At 38.6% G+C, this 14,999-nt stretch overlaps 1 protein-coding gene across 1 annotated transcript in view; it reads right to left on the bottom strand.

The window, feature by feature from the left end:
• Positions 1-14,999, bottom strand: part of gabbr1b (gamma-aminobutyric acid (GABA) B receptor, 1b) — a 105,782-nt gene that overhangs the window by 11,690 nt on the left and 79,093 nt on the right. Inside the window, exons 11-15 of the mRNA XM_053335008.1 lie at positions 13,209-13,341; positions 11,815-11,931; positions 6,584-6,691; positions 5,621-5,714; positions 4,324-4,451 (exon numbers count right to left, since the gene is read on the bottom strand). Coding sequence (XP_053190983.1) covers positions 4,324-4,451; positions 5,621-5,714; positions 6,584-6,691; positions 11,815-11,931; positions 13,209-13,341 — 580 coding nt within the window. The remainder of the gene's footprint in view (positions 1-4,323; positions 4,452-5,620; positions 5,715-6,583; positions 6,692-11,814; positions 11,932-13,208; positions 13,342-14,999) is intronic.

The following is a 14,999-nucleotide window of genomic DNA, read 5'->3' as shown; positions in this document are numbered from 1 at the left end:
TTTAAAAAAAAAAATAATACACCCACGGGGCATTTTGAGGGGTACAGAATGAAAGTATTGCTTTTCCATAAAAATAAAAAAAATAGTCTGAATTAATATTTTTAACATTTTTTGACGGGTTCGACTGACTTTCTGTCACGTTCTGTTTACGTCGGAATTGCGGGTTGCCAGGGTTGTCTGTTGTTCCGGCGCAGCTACTGTAGGCTGGCACTGGGTGAAATGGAGTTGTAAACAAACACAGCCATGTTGGACTTACTAAAACCAGCGTTTTTTGCTCTCATGTACAACTTTTCATCACAAAACTTCGAAGGTAAGACAGAATATCTGTTAGTCGCTGTAAATAAGTGGTTGTTTACCTTTTATTCTTTGGCTGCTGGTTCACTGAGTTTTTTGTCGTAACTCAATAATAGTGGTACTGTTGAACTCGCCAGGGTCTTAGCTTTCATATGAGATGCTATTTGTTTGTGTACCATGAAGTATCAGAGCGGTAGCAATGGAAATGTGGAGAGTGGATATTTGATCATTAATATTCTTGGTGTTTGAGTTGTGTTTGGTGTGTGTAAAAATGACATATGTGCTTGTAGCGGAGTTTCTCCTATTTAATTTGATGTGCAGTATGACTGTATTGCTACATCATTAGGGCAGTGTTTTATGCCTTTTGCTGCGGAGAGTCTCAGGGTCCCCCAATTGCGGGGGACCTTGGAGTTTAACAGGTTTAACTGCTACTCCCACTTCTGTTACAATGTAACCGTTACAACTAACGTTGGCAACGTTAGTTCCGCTATATGACCATACTATATTTTGCCAGTATATATATCAGTTTGCCCATCTCTATATTCATTATCACCACACCACTGCCTGACAGCTATCTTTGTGCAAACCTCAGTCTCTCCATTTCTCCAGCTGCCTTCAGCCTCACTGTCACTGCTGTGGAAGCTGCTGGTCTGCTCACGCTGATCAGGCTACAGAAACGAGTAATCATTTTGAGTTGAGAGCTAGCTAGCTAATCGATTACACACCACTCAAAGAAAGACTTCCAGTTGAAGACTGGCTAACGTTAAATACTGTTGTAAAATTAATTGGTCGAAATTGGTCGTTACCCTGTATGATTCATCACTTGACATGGCACAGGTTGATTGATTGACATACTTGGCAACGAACCTGGCAACCCGACTGCTGGAATTATTTTTGGTTGTTGCGACTACGATCTCGAGACACTAGATGGCGGTGTTCTGCTCATTCTCCATATTCAACTTTTAAACGTGAAAAATATCCCTTTAAAGTACAACTCAAGACAATCACACAATTAATCATGATTAAATATTTGAATTGATTGACAGCCCTGATAAAAAGCTAAGCTAATGTAACATTATCAAGTAATGTTACTTTCAGTCAGCTATCTTTCCTGTTGCTATCAGAAAGGAAGGAGGAGTGAATTCTAGGATTAATGTTGACAGGCAACCATCTAAATCTTCCTTAAAAAAAACCTACAATCCCACATTTCTCTTCTCAAGCTAAACCCAGACAGTAACAGTATTTTAGGAAACAGGTGAGTGAATGATCAGCTGTTCTGCAGTAGAGAGCAAAGGTAGGAAATACTAATGCTTCTGTTCAAACAGACTCAGTTCTCTGAGGAGAGTCTGTCTGTTCAATTATTGCAGAGCACAGTAACACGGATACTGTGTGAGTCAACAAGCAAACTCTGCCTGTTACACTAATCAACATGTGTAACCATGGTAACTCTACACAGGAAGACACATATTTCAAATGCATGACTAGAATGAGAGTAAAATATGATAACTAAATCCAAATATATAATTCCAAATAAAAATCTGGTGCCAAACTAAACGCTGATTCATTGTAAGAAATTCACTTCTTAAGTTGTAGATGAAGAAAGAAAAAAGTGTCAAGAAAGGGGCATGAGGTTAAGCAGTGCCAGCAAGTCTGCATCAGGGGATCATTTCCTAGGCTGTCACTTCTTTTCATCCCACCGCCTGCCTGCCTTCAACAGTGGGCAACTAAAAGACACAAGCTCATGTGTGAGTATAAAATATACAAGAGTCTAAGTAGATGTATCTGTGGGGAATTTATTCCTAGTGATGAGCACACATCACAGCCGTGTCATTCCTGGTCTCAGTGTCTTCTGGGCATGCTACAAAACCCCAAGCAGCATCTGGTGTCTTCATTAAGGACACACATCCACTGGCCAGCTCTGCCTTTATTTATGCTCATAAATTGGGCTGGAGGTGAGTCTTACCAGCAAGGACAGTGAAAGTGTGTGTGAAATGAAGAAGGAGGAGCGGTCAAAGAAGAAGTCAACATGCCTGTCAACATGCCTGCTGAGAGAAGCTGTGTTGGTGAAGGATTGAAAGTGAAAGACCAAATCTGCCTGACTAACACACAGCATGCAAAGAGACACACTACTGACAAACACATTAGTGCCTGGCTACCAGCTACACACACACACACACACACACACACACACACACACACACACACACACGCACACGCACACACACACACACACACACACTGGAGTGTTCCTAATATTTTGCCCCCCCTCTTGCTAATGGAGTGGACAAAATATTAAAAACACTTATGTACAATACTCCAATGAGCCGTTGTATTGGATTGCATTAGATTATATAGGTATACCTAATGAAGTGGCTAGTTAGAGAATATGTATATGGACAGAGTACTAGTTTGTAAAATAGTAGTAACTTCTTCCCTGGAGTTGTCTGTCCTTTCTCGTCTCACAGGTAATCTGGGCCTGTAGATGTCAGCATGACAGATTCCAGTCCCAGATCTTCTAGCTTCATTTTTGATTTTCATTGTGCTTCTCTCCTCTATCCTTCCTCTCTCTCTTCTCTACTCCAACCGGTCGAGGCAGATGTTCTCCCACTTTGAGCCTGGTTCTGCCTGGGGTTTCTTCCTGTTAAAATTTTTTTCTTGACACTGTTGCCAAGTGCTTGCTGATGTGGGAATGTTGGGTCTCTTTAAAATGAAACCCGAAGAGTTCGGTTTAGAACCTGCTCTATGTGTAAAGTGCCTTGAGATGACTTTTTTGTGATTTGGTGCTATACAAATAAAGATTGATAGTGAATGAATGCTTATTCTTACTGAATACTAGTAATTTTGATGTTTAATGGTTTGTTGGTGTGTGCAAAGTGGCTATATGTCTCCCAAAGCAGTGTTTGAATGATTATCCATTAGCTTCCCTCTATTGCCTGTTGGATTTAAGTTTTTGCTACAGCAATCAGATCTGCTCTGTGAACCTCATATCCTGTAGTCTCCTTTCAGAAAGAGAAATCAGTTCCCAGAAGGATGAAATTCATGATTATGCTCTTTGTCTATGCTTTCATAAGATGGAATATTGTTGTTTCTCTGTGAGTGTAAATAAAGAGTTTGTCTTCATACAGTACAACAGACCAATTTATTTTTAAACTGCAGCCTGCTACAGAACAAGCCAAATTTGCTTCTTATAAAAAAACAACACCATGCCTTGTAGTGCATCTTGTCTCATCAAATGAGCCACCAAACAAACATCCACCAGTAATAGTCCACTGCTAGCATATGTTTGCAGGCTAGATAGCTACAGTTAACTGTAGTACATTGGACAGTTCATGGAAGTAAATGTCATTCAGTGACATTTACTTCCTGTAAATGTCATTTCTGTTAGTGCTTATTTTTTAAATGCCACTGCTAACAAAACACAGTCTATCCTGAGCTTGTAACCTGTACAGATTAGGTTACATTGGGTCTGCTGTCCACTCAAAGGCTTGAAAACTAAAGGACCATAACTGATTGATCATCAAAAATGACTCTTCCTATCAATACATGCAAGCAGCTCTTTGACACAGTGCTTTGAGGTCAATGCCAACATCAGCATGACAAGTTTTGGACAATGTGACATTTTAACCTGATAATGGCATTTGATGACAATTCAGTTCAATTGTTGTAATCCATGTTGTGGATTTTAAGATACTTTGCTGAATAAGATTTAGCCTATTTTTGGTAGCCCATCTTGTTTCCATGTTTTCTACACTGATGTTGACTAGTATCTCTCTCATGACTGTTTAAATACAGTGTTGCCAAAGCTATACAAAGAATAACAGAAATGTTTAAAAAAGAAAAGAAGAGAAAAAAAATAAATAAACAAGAGGAAAAAAAAGAAAAAGAAGAAAATAATACAGTCAAACAATGTGAATACAATTGGGTGGATGGTAAATGAGTCTCTCTCTCTCTCTCTCTCTCTCTCTCTCTCTCTCTCTCTCTCTCTCTCCTCTCTCTCTCCCTCTCACGAGCTGCCATAAAGAAACTCACAGCAACATTATAGATGGCCATGCCCACAGCTCGGTGGTCATTGATCTTCTCTGTGGAGATGGACTTGGTCTCATAGGCCAGGAAGATGCCAAGCAGCAGCAGTAAGCCTTTATAACCATACACCACACCTGCAGAGATGGACAAGATGGCAGCTCATCAGTCATTGCACATGTTTGAACTCTAACCATAGACTCTTTATATTTGAAGGAACAGTGAGTAGGATTTAGTGGCATCTAGTGGTGAGGCAGATTGTAATAAACTGAATACCCCTCCTCTTCCACCTTCCCTTTTTATGGTTGCCAAGAAACACACAAAAAACAAGAAAAGTCCCCTCTAGAGCCAGTGTTTGGTTTCTATATGGCAGTGTAACATAGTGGGCTCCATGGAAGGGGTCCTGTTCCCTAGGTACATATAAAAGGCAAGGTAAGCTAACAAAATACACTTATTAAAATATTAGTATAATATGTATTTCCTGCCAAATCTGTTCAGCTAGGTGCCACTCATTTCTACACTCTTCACCTTTAAATATACCTCTGACCTTTTTCAAATCACACCATATGTATGATTTATTTTTACTAGCTTCCAAGCAGACGCTGGTGTCAGTTCATGTCACGGTGCTTGGACTTTAATAAAGATGCTAGATCATCAGGGAACACTTTGCCACATTTATTCACTACTATGGTTGGCTTTTAAAAAACTGTTTCAAATGTAAGGAGGAGTCATTATTTTAGGGATTCAGGTGCTGTTGTCCCCTTGTTTTGAAGAAGAAAGGAGCAACAAAAACGAAAAAAAAAACATTGAAGGGTATCGTTTAAAAAAATGACTAAACCATTACCAATCCAAGTAGCCTTAAAATGATACTGATACCAACTGAGTACTTCATTAGATACATTACACATGTAGGTCTCTGTCTTTTATCAGTGGAACAGTGTGTAGTATAGACACACTTTAGAGTGTTTATCTTGGCTGATGAACTGCTGAGCACGCTGACTCATATTCACCATGACTTCACCACCATAGACAGGTTGTAGCTACTCTGGCAGTGGGCTAATCTCGTCACATAAATTTCAACAATGCCTGTGTTGATTGGTTGTGAGCAAACCCATACAAATAGTCATATTTTCTAGCTCTGGGTGCAAAAAGGATAGATTGTAGGTATCATGATGTTTCCATACCACTTGGTATCAATGTATTTTTGGTCGGTACCTTAAAGGTATTGCGTATCGATACTCAGCCCTAGTTACTAGTATTGAGACACACAAATATTGATGCATGATTTGGTTGGTATTCCATTTACCTAGCCAAGTGTTCATCTTTTCTGAGCTGCAGTGCTCCAGTAATGGCTGGATCAAAACATCCAGGTCTCCTTTTGGGGCTTCTCTGGTGAATTTCTGCTCGCATACACACAACAAGAACACAAAGTTGAAGAACAGCAACACACAACTCCACATAAAATCAACATATTTACACATATTATGAAGTCTACTTCACTCATTCAATCATTTTCCATATCGCTTATCCTATATTTGCACTCTATTTCAATTTAGCTACAATGGAGTTACTCATGGCAGTCTATTTTACAGAAGGCAATGGCTGCCAATACTAAAATAAAATCATCTGATCAAAATGAAATCTCATTTCCATCTGAGTATAAATAAGACGGACTGCTTAGAGATTGACATTTAGTTTCCTTTACTTGACAACCAGCAGTGTATACATGACTGTTCACATGCAGTGGAACCTCTATAAACCTGCCCCATGACAGATTACATTACACCACACCCCCTTACTTTAAGTTGATATAATACAATATTAGAATTAAATATTTTAAAATTTTGATTGCATTTATATTCACTGCCCAATATTATTTGGCATGTTGGCCAAATTGAAAATGAATAGTGTTTAAATAATTCTTTGATAATGGATTAGTTCATGGAAAGATATTAATTTTTTGTATTGTTTATTTTACCTACCTCATTGTTTTAGTATTTTGATTTATATCCAGTGGTTGTTGTAACAGTAAAATTGGAAAATGACTCTCTCTCTTTCTCTGTCTAAAATTGTATTTTGAAATATTAATTTAGTTGTTAATCAATTGTTAATCCTAACAGTGAAAGCAAAAGGCTTCCATGATTTTCATTTTTCAAACCCAGTTTAACAATATTTGCAGGTTAAACTCATAAATGCTAGACTTTGGCAGGAATTGAAATTATTTTTGCTCAAAACATGTTTTGATGGAAATATGAATGGATGACCATACCTCCACTGTGATATGTAACGGATCCACAATCTGCCAGATCATGAGAGACAGGACATCGATGCCAAGCAGAATGCCAACAGTAGTGTAGAGTTTCCATGGCTCCAGGTGCTGCTGGGAAACAAGGGTGGTGGTTACTATAAAAGTATGACAAAGGGATCAGGAAAAGGCACAAATCCTCTCTTTTGGATTTTGAGAGGGAAGGATTTATGAAGCTATAAATAGACTAGCCCAAGCTGGACGAGAAAACAATGATCCATCACTAACTGAGGCCAATTCAATCTGCCCTCAAAGCACTGGGCCATGACAGGAAAAGAGACAAAGAGGCCATACTGATGAGAGCACACAGCTCCCTGACTGAATATTTTGTGGAAACAGGTCCAACACTATAAAGTGGTTATTGATTGTGTAGCATTATTCCACAAGATCAAACCATTTTGGTTATTCAGCTGAAGTGGTGAAAGGTACAAAGGCAGCAGTGAAATCTGATCCTCCTCTTCTACAAGACAATGCTCTCCATTGATTATCTGCATGATCACAGCTACAGTTATATTAGTTATCCTTATGCTATGCCATATTCTCTCCCTCTGTTCTTTGTCAGTGTGTGTAAAATATCAAGTGTTGAGCATTCAGCTTAATGAAATATCATCTTATCTACTTTAAATAGACCTAATCTGTCCTACTTATTTCTACAGCATCTTATCCATTCTACAAGCATGACTACCATGCTTGTAGAATGGATAAGATGCTGTATGAGATGCAGTGCCATAGCCAGAGGTGTCATAGTGGGGGGAACGGGTGAACAAACTGCAGTGCCTTCAAGGCGTACTAGCTTACTATTCCTTGGAACCACATTGGACAAATCTACAATGCACCATTTTATATCCAATGCTAGCAGTCAATGCCAATGCAGAGTAGTGTGTCCTTTATGTAAATGGAATAAGTGAATTATGTCGTGTCACAGAGCATGTTGTTTTTCACTTGCTTATGGCAGTTCCTCCTTTCACCTTATTCTGCATCATAACAGAACAAAACTACAGTCAAATGAAATGTGTCAACAATGATGACACACACTACATTATCTGTTCTTTGGTTTACATTATCTCTGAAATCAAATCAGTAGTGTACAAAACTGGAACTGACAGTTACATCAGCATGAGAGAGTGTGCTACACACTTTCTCCTGCACATCAGTGAGAGGTGGACTTATACTGATAATGATTCACTTATTTAACGGTGTGCTGTTAAATAAGTGAATCATTGAGAGGGAACAGTGGTCTCCTAGTCCACGTGACTCAGACATCATGTAACTGCAGTGGTGGAAAGTAAAGTACATTTACTGAAGAGGTACTTGTACTTTACTTGAGTATTTCAATTTGATATTGCTTTCTACTTCCACTCCACTACATCTCAGAGGGAAATATTGCACTTTCTATTCCACTAAATTTATTTGACAGCTTTAGTTACTTTTCAAATGAAGATTTGACACAATAGATAATATAACAAGCTATTAAAAAGTTAAGTTGTTAAAGATGAAAGCAGTGGTTTCCAACCTTTTTGGCATTTGATATCATACAAAAAGCAGTGTGCAGTGTAGTGTCTCATGATTTTTCCCTCAAAGTAGAAATAGAAAGTACCTAAGAAAAAAGAAAGTTTGCACATTGTAGCAACTGAAAAATAATAATAATAATGATGTATATGTTTTTATTTTTTGTTGGATCATACAGTTTTGTGTATTATTAGTAATGTGTTTTTGATTGTCTTCTTTACACTCATAGGTTGAGACTTGTATATAGAATGAGATTAACATGTAGCATATGTGACCTGAGCCTTGATCTGTTTAACGATGATGATGACTATGTGTTTTGTTATTAAACCAGTATTTGCAAAGGGAGTCACAGTGTCCAGGCTTTCTTCTTTCATTTGTACTTTGGTTCAGCACCTGGTTTAAGTTTTTGTTCCAGATGTGCACATCTAGCACACACCTCTTTATCTCTCCAAACTTCCTACTGTAGATAGGGTTTGTTTCAATAAATGTTAAAGTGATCCATCTCTCACCCAGGTTAACAATGCACATGGATCTAAAAGAAAATGGGATTCATCAGACCAGGCCACCTTCTTCCATGGTCTCCCCAGCTCAATTCTGATGATCACAGACCCACAGTAGGCGCTTTTGGCAGTGGACAGGGGTCCCATGCATGGGTAAGGTGCCCATGCTGTGATGCACTGTTGTTCTGTCACCTATCACAGCTAGACTGAACTTTTTCAGCTATTTGTGTTATAGTAGTTCTTCTGAGGAATCTGACCAAACAGGCTAGAGTCATCTAGCCATTTCAATTTGGTCCTTGTTGAAGTCGCTCAGATCCTAATACCTGCCCATTTTTTTCTGCTTCCAACACATTAACTTCAAGGGCTGACTGTTCACTTGCTGCCTAATAAATCCTGCTGGACCTGGTAAACAGCCTTGAGGCAGCAAATGTGCAGATGTGTGCAGACAAGACAGCAGCTTCTCTAAAAAATGTTTTTAAATAAAAGCATTTAGGCTAGTGGTTATTAGCACTGTACGGATTAAAAGTTCTTGTTTTTTTCAAAACTAAAGTACAACTACAACTACACGGGGGCACTGCCAGATTACAAGGAGCAGTTAATAATAGAGACCAGAAATGGACAAAGAGACTCAAGTGCATCTTTAAGCATGGATGTGGGTAAAATATTAACAGTTTCATACTGCCTGCCAGGTCACTGAGGTCTTACTGGGATTGTGAGAAAAACTGTCAAGAATTGATTGCTAAAAAATGTAAGTGGTGAGGGAAGAAGTAGAAGAGGGGATAATATCTTAATTACATCACTCATAATACTTATGTACTTTTATGGTAACACTTAAACTACATTGAGCTGTTAGTACTCGGTGATGTCACTGATCTCATGTAGAGGATATGAGGCTGCTATTTTGTCTTTGATGTTATTATCTGTAATCTGGGTGGGGGCAACAAAAATTGCGGGGCTAGAACTAGTGAAAATTGCAAAGTTCTCTAGTGACTGGACTGGAACATGGCCAGGAGGGTCTATAGTGATGACAGATGTGTCGCCATATTTAGATAAGTTGTTTGGATGTTCATGAAAGTTGGTGGGATCATTGCTCTCATAATCATTGTGGACATAATAAGTTGGGTGTGGTAAGTAGGCTCTATAGAACCCCCTACCAACTTTTAGTGTTTTTGATTTCCTAGGGGTCTTTGAAAATTCACACAACTTGATTCATACCTCAAAAGTGGCAAAACTTTAAATCTGATATAGGACTCTGGTTGGATGTGGCAAAATAGCTCAAGAGCGCCCCCCTAGAAAATTTCAAACTAAAAGCCCCCACCTTTAAATTTGATGTGTATGTACAAAATTTGGTATCCAGATCCAGATCTAACATCTCAAGACAAGTCTCTTGAAGCCATACCATAAGTCAAACAAATTAAAGCCATTGACAGGCATTACTTTAGTGAATACTCAAATTTGATATACAACATCTGAAGACCGTTGCAATGCTAATGCTTTTTTAGTATACATGTCAGTTTCCTTCTGATAAATGTATGCCTTCATTAATATTTCACTTGATTGTCTATGGGCAAAAGGAGGCGAAGGCTAAATGACACCAAGTTCATTAAACATGTACACAATTTTAAATATGTCATCTCCAGCACCATGTACTGCATAAAGGAAATTATATTTACTCATTGACACAGTGTCAGATAATTCTGAAAATCCAGAGCTGTGTCTACAGACCTCCAGTAGCAATACCATGGCTGCTGCACCATCCAACCTGCATGAGGCGCTAGTTTATAGCAGCTTGCAGCTTTAATTTAAATTTGAAATCTGGGGGAAAATAAAGAGGTGCTTAAGTCCACAAGCTGGTGCTTGTTTTCAGTTGACTCATTTTGTGGCTGTAACTATTCAACTAAATGTAGCTATTCAAAACAGGAGTGGCTGGGAATCATTTCTTTATATTTACCATACTTATATTTTCAGACACAGTTTTTTCTAAGTCAAGGAAAGTCTGTTTTGCCTCATCTTATTAATGAGTAAGAGATTTTTGCTGCACATTTTCCTTTCTTTACATTGTTTTATTCACTATGATAGATTGTGTGGTTGTGGTGAGCAGAAGGTTTACATTGGAGATGTCTTTATTAGGTATTTGTTAGAGAAAAGCAGTAGATTACTAATCCTTTTTCCGACTTGCTTCTTCACCTTCAACAATCTCTATCTTTGTTGAGCAATTTGCAGGAGTCACAACTAGTCACAGTTCTTGGCGTCTCCATGTGGTTTCTCAGTAGCTGCTGTAGTACTGATGTGATTACATTTTTGAGAGGGTGAAAGCTATGGGGTAGTCTGTGGCACGGCTACAGCAGGCCTCCACCACATAGTATGATCCATATGTTGACATTAAACATACAAAAACATGGTCAGTCAAAGTAATTAAGGATGTCACAAGCATATGCTAGCTCCTCCGCCAGAAACACCTGCATACAACTGATCTGTTGGTCAGGGTTAGTGTACAGTAGCAGATGCAGTAGAAGCACAACACATAATGACAAAGGCATCAGACATGTTCCCAGTCAGAGGACAGTGTGTTGTTTTTTAAATGCTGAAGCTGTGCCCTCCACCCCTCAGAGAGAGGGCTTCAGCAGCTGCATGTGGGTATTAAGTGACTTAAAATTAACTCAGTCAGTTTTGACATAGCCCTCGAAAAATAATCCCTTTTGATAGGCTTTCTCCAACTGAGGATATTCATAAATATTCAGTAATGGACCTTATCTCTGCCAGGAGGATTCTTTATCTTGCCTGGCAGCAGGAGTGTCTGCTGTAAGACGTCCTGCTTCACATGTCCTTTTACATATAGTACACAGGAGAGGCAGAAAGGGAGAAGATGGAGAACTCGAGGAGACCCGCTTCTACTGGGACCAATTGGATGAGTTCACTGGCCAGGCAGCTTGATAAATAGATGCAATGCTCAATGGCAAACAGCAGGAAAACTATGTCTGTATGTGGACCAACTATAGAAGCATGGGAGAGAGTACATTTAAAAGCACAACACTCAATTGAGAAATACATCATCCCTGGCCATGGAGCTCGCCCGTGAAGGAGATGATGATTAAGTAAAGACTAACCCCCCCATAGCTTGGCAAAGGCACCCAGAGTGGACTTAACTTGTCACTGCTGGAAAATGAATCCACAAATTCCATTTACCTTCCTCTTATCCTTCTTTTCATCCTTCTTGGTAAAGACTGTGTGGACCCACCAGATCTTGGTGAACATGCTGCCATAAGCAAGGCTGAAACCCAGACCGAGCAGCCACAGGCGGAACTAGCAGAGAAGAAAAGAAATGAAAGACTCCATAATGAATCTGATTATGTCAAATGAACCAAATCAGCTCCTCAGTCATTAAGCCTTGTTTTAGTTTAATAGTCTGTCAGAAATGACCTTGAAATGTACTTGTACTCTCTGTCTCATATATTCTGTAATACAACAGTGAATCTCCCTTTACTGAGGCGGAAGAAGTATCAGACAACTGGTAACAGGAGGAAAGGTAAGACTTTTAATCAAAGAATAATTCAAGGTGGGGAAGATAATAATCTTTTTAAATATGAGAATGACATTAGCATTTTATTATCCAGTCCACTGAAACTAAAGAGACAAGTGAGACTCCAACCAAAGACTTGAAATTACAGACTTAACTGAGCAGTCTCTCAGCTAACCTGATGCGCCGATGATTTGCTAAAACTGTTACAAAAGGGCAAGTACTTTGATTGGTCTGAACCATTGGTGGTACATAAGCTTAGTTTAGCTTAGCATAAAGACTGGAAGCAGCCTGGCGTTGTTCAAAATAAAAACAAAAACAAATAACCTAAGAACACCTCTAGCTCACAAGGTGTATATTTATTTAATTTGTACACAAACATAACTGGAAATACCAATTTGTGGTTAAACGTGGTGTGCTGGAACTAGAGCAGTGAATGCTGAAGTGGCAGTCATTAGGTGTTTGATGTGTTAACAGCAGGTAAGCCAACAGCTTGACAAATAAAATAGTGTTTCAGCCATTTATATCTTTACAGTCTTCCTTCCTCTAGTTTAAAGAAGTCTAAAGAACCTTTAAAGTCCTTTTACTGGTTTAACAAAGCAAACAAAAACTGTCTTCTTAATGCCCTCTACACATGAGCTCACTAGCAGCAGTCTCTTCATATAGTATGTATCAGTTGCTCTGGAGATTGAAGCTGTGACATGTTTGTTAGTAGACAGGATTACATCACCTACAAACTGTACATTACAACCCACAGACAAGATCACTGGAAATGTTAAGTGCTAAACTGACACTGTGGTAAACATGTTAACTGTTAATAGAGAAATCCACTTACAAAGCAACATGATCACTGTATCTACACATCTTTGTGTATAATTTCAATAATTTCAATCCCATTATAGTAATGGCAAAATAAACTTTGAGACCTTGCGTTAGGATATTTTTGTTAGACCACTATTGAAAATCAAATATAGACATCTGTGACTGTATGAACAATTAATCAAACTGATGTTGAATTTTGGTAGTTTGTATCAATGTATTTGGAGTGATGTTCATAGTGCACCTGGCAGACGACAGGGAACTGCCTCCTGTGGACATGTAGACCATCAATGCCCAGAGGGAAGACAGCAGCTAGAGCCATCATACAACCCACTGCAGTCATGTTGTTAAGGTAGGGCTGAGAGTTCTGAATGTACCTGAAGCAAAAAGTAGAAACACACATTCAGGGAGATATAGATAAACATTTACATAAACAAACACTAACAGCAGACTCATACCACAGTGAAACTAATGGAAAACTGTCTGGAAAAGAGGTCAGTCTTTCATATACATACATATACATATATATATATATATATATATATATATATATATATATATATATGAAGCTCCAAATCACAACAAAAGTCATTTCACTGCACTTTTCACGTAGAGCAGGTCTAGACCGTACTCTTTAATTTAATTAGGAGAAATATAGAAGATAGGATATAGAAAATATAGAGAGGACTTAGTATTTTTAAACAGATGTTCCCGCCCTTACCATTACGTCAAGTTCTTTGATTTTATTTTTAATCTTCCTTGAGACGCGGGTCCGTCATCTGCCTTTTTTTTTTCCGGGACTGAGCAGCGGTGCGCAAAGGATCTCGTGATATGGGAGACCGCGAAGGATAGTAGCGATGTGTCCTCCAAAAAGAGGGAAAAGAAGGCCGCATTTAAACGGTACATTTGAAGGAGGCTTCGTGTGGCATTGTGACGTAAGCGGCCTTCAAATGCGTCCTTCGAAGGACAAGCTATTGTACAGCTTTTAGCACTCACTCTTCAACTGACTCTGACTGCTTTCAGTGCATTCAGTAATGTAACCGTTTTTTAAAAATTCACTTGAAACTGACTTGAGATAAGCTAATCCATCACAGAGAACATCATATTTGCTTATATTATTGTCAAAGTTTTGCTGCAGCAGCTGTAAATGTAAAAAAAGTCAGCATTGTATTTATCATACAGCAACAACTTCCCTTTCATAGTAATAAAAAGTAAAAGTAAAAAAAAGTCTTCAACAGACTGTCATAGTAGAATGAATGGAAAACAATGGCTGCCTGGAGAACAGGTACGACTAATTCATATTGGAGGCAGGATATAAAATGTATAGATAAGATACTGTTTATGAATTTTTGTTTTCAAAGCAACAAGATAGTCACTCAACTGTCTGAAAATATTAATAATTTTATTGCTCACACTTTAACTGACATAGTTTTTACCCTTTAGATGTTGACACTTCAATTGAATTTCAACTGACCAACTACCTTCTGGTCTTATACTCCAACTGCCATTTAACTGCTGTCAGTGTTTATATACCAACTGACACTTTGGTTGCTTTTAGTGGACACACCTGGACTGTCTCCAGCATTTCCACTTCAACTGAAAATGTAACCTTTTCATTAATGACTTACAGCTCAACTAGTAGTCGAGCTGTGGTAATGAGCTCAGTGGTAATGAAACTGCTCTCATTTTGGAGAATTAACCTTCCCCAAAAGACATTTCAGAAGCACACACTATCACAGAAGGATATTAAAGGCTCTGTCTCCCAGTGCACATACAGACAGACATAGAAAGCTCTTCACTGTCATCCTCCTGCTGTCAGTCAAGAATACTAGCTGTCTGTCAGGAATTTCTGCAAAACTAAAGAATGTTCACCTGGTAGGTTGATACTGTCTGTGCATAGGTTGTTTGGTGCTCACAGTCAGTGTACAGTGGGTCTGATTAAAAGTAGAGTTTGTGAGCTAAAAAACCAAAGCAATAAGCTGAAAGCCACTAAAATAATTCCTTAAAGACCGTGTAAGTGAATTCAGACTTTTCT

Source organism: Scomber japonicus, chromosome 15 (genome assembly GCF_027409825.1).
Source record: "Scomber japonicus isolate fScoJap1 chromosome 15, fScoJap1.pri, whole genome shotgun sequence".
Taxonomy (NCBI): domain Eukaryota; kingdom Metazoa; phylum Chordata; class Actinopteri; order Scombriformes; family Scombridae; genus Scomber; species Scomber japonicus.
Note: the sequence above shows the minus strand (reverse complement) of the source record. Positions and strands in the feature narration are given on the sequence as shown.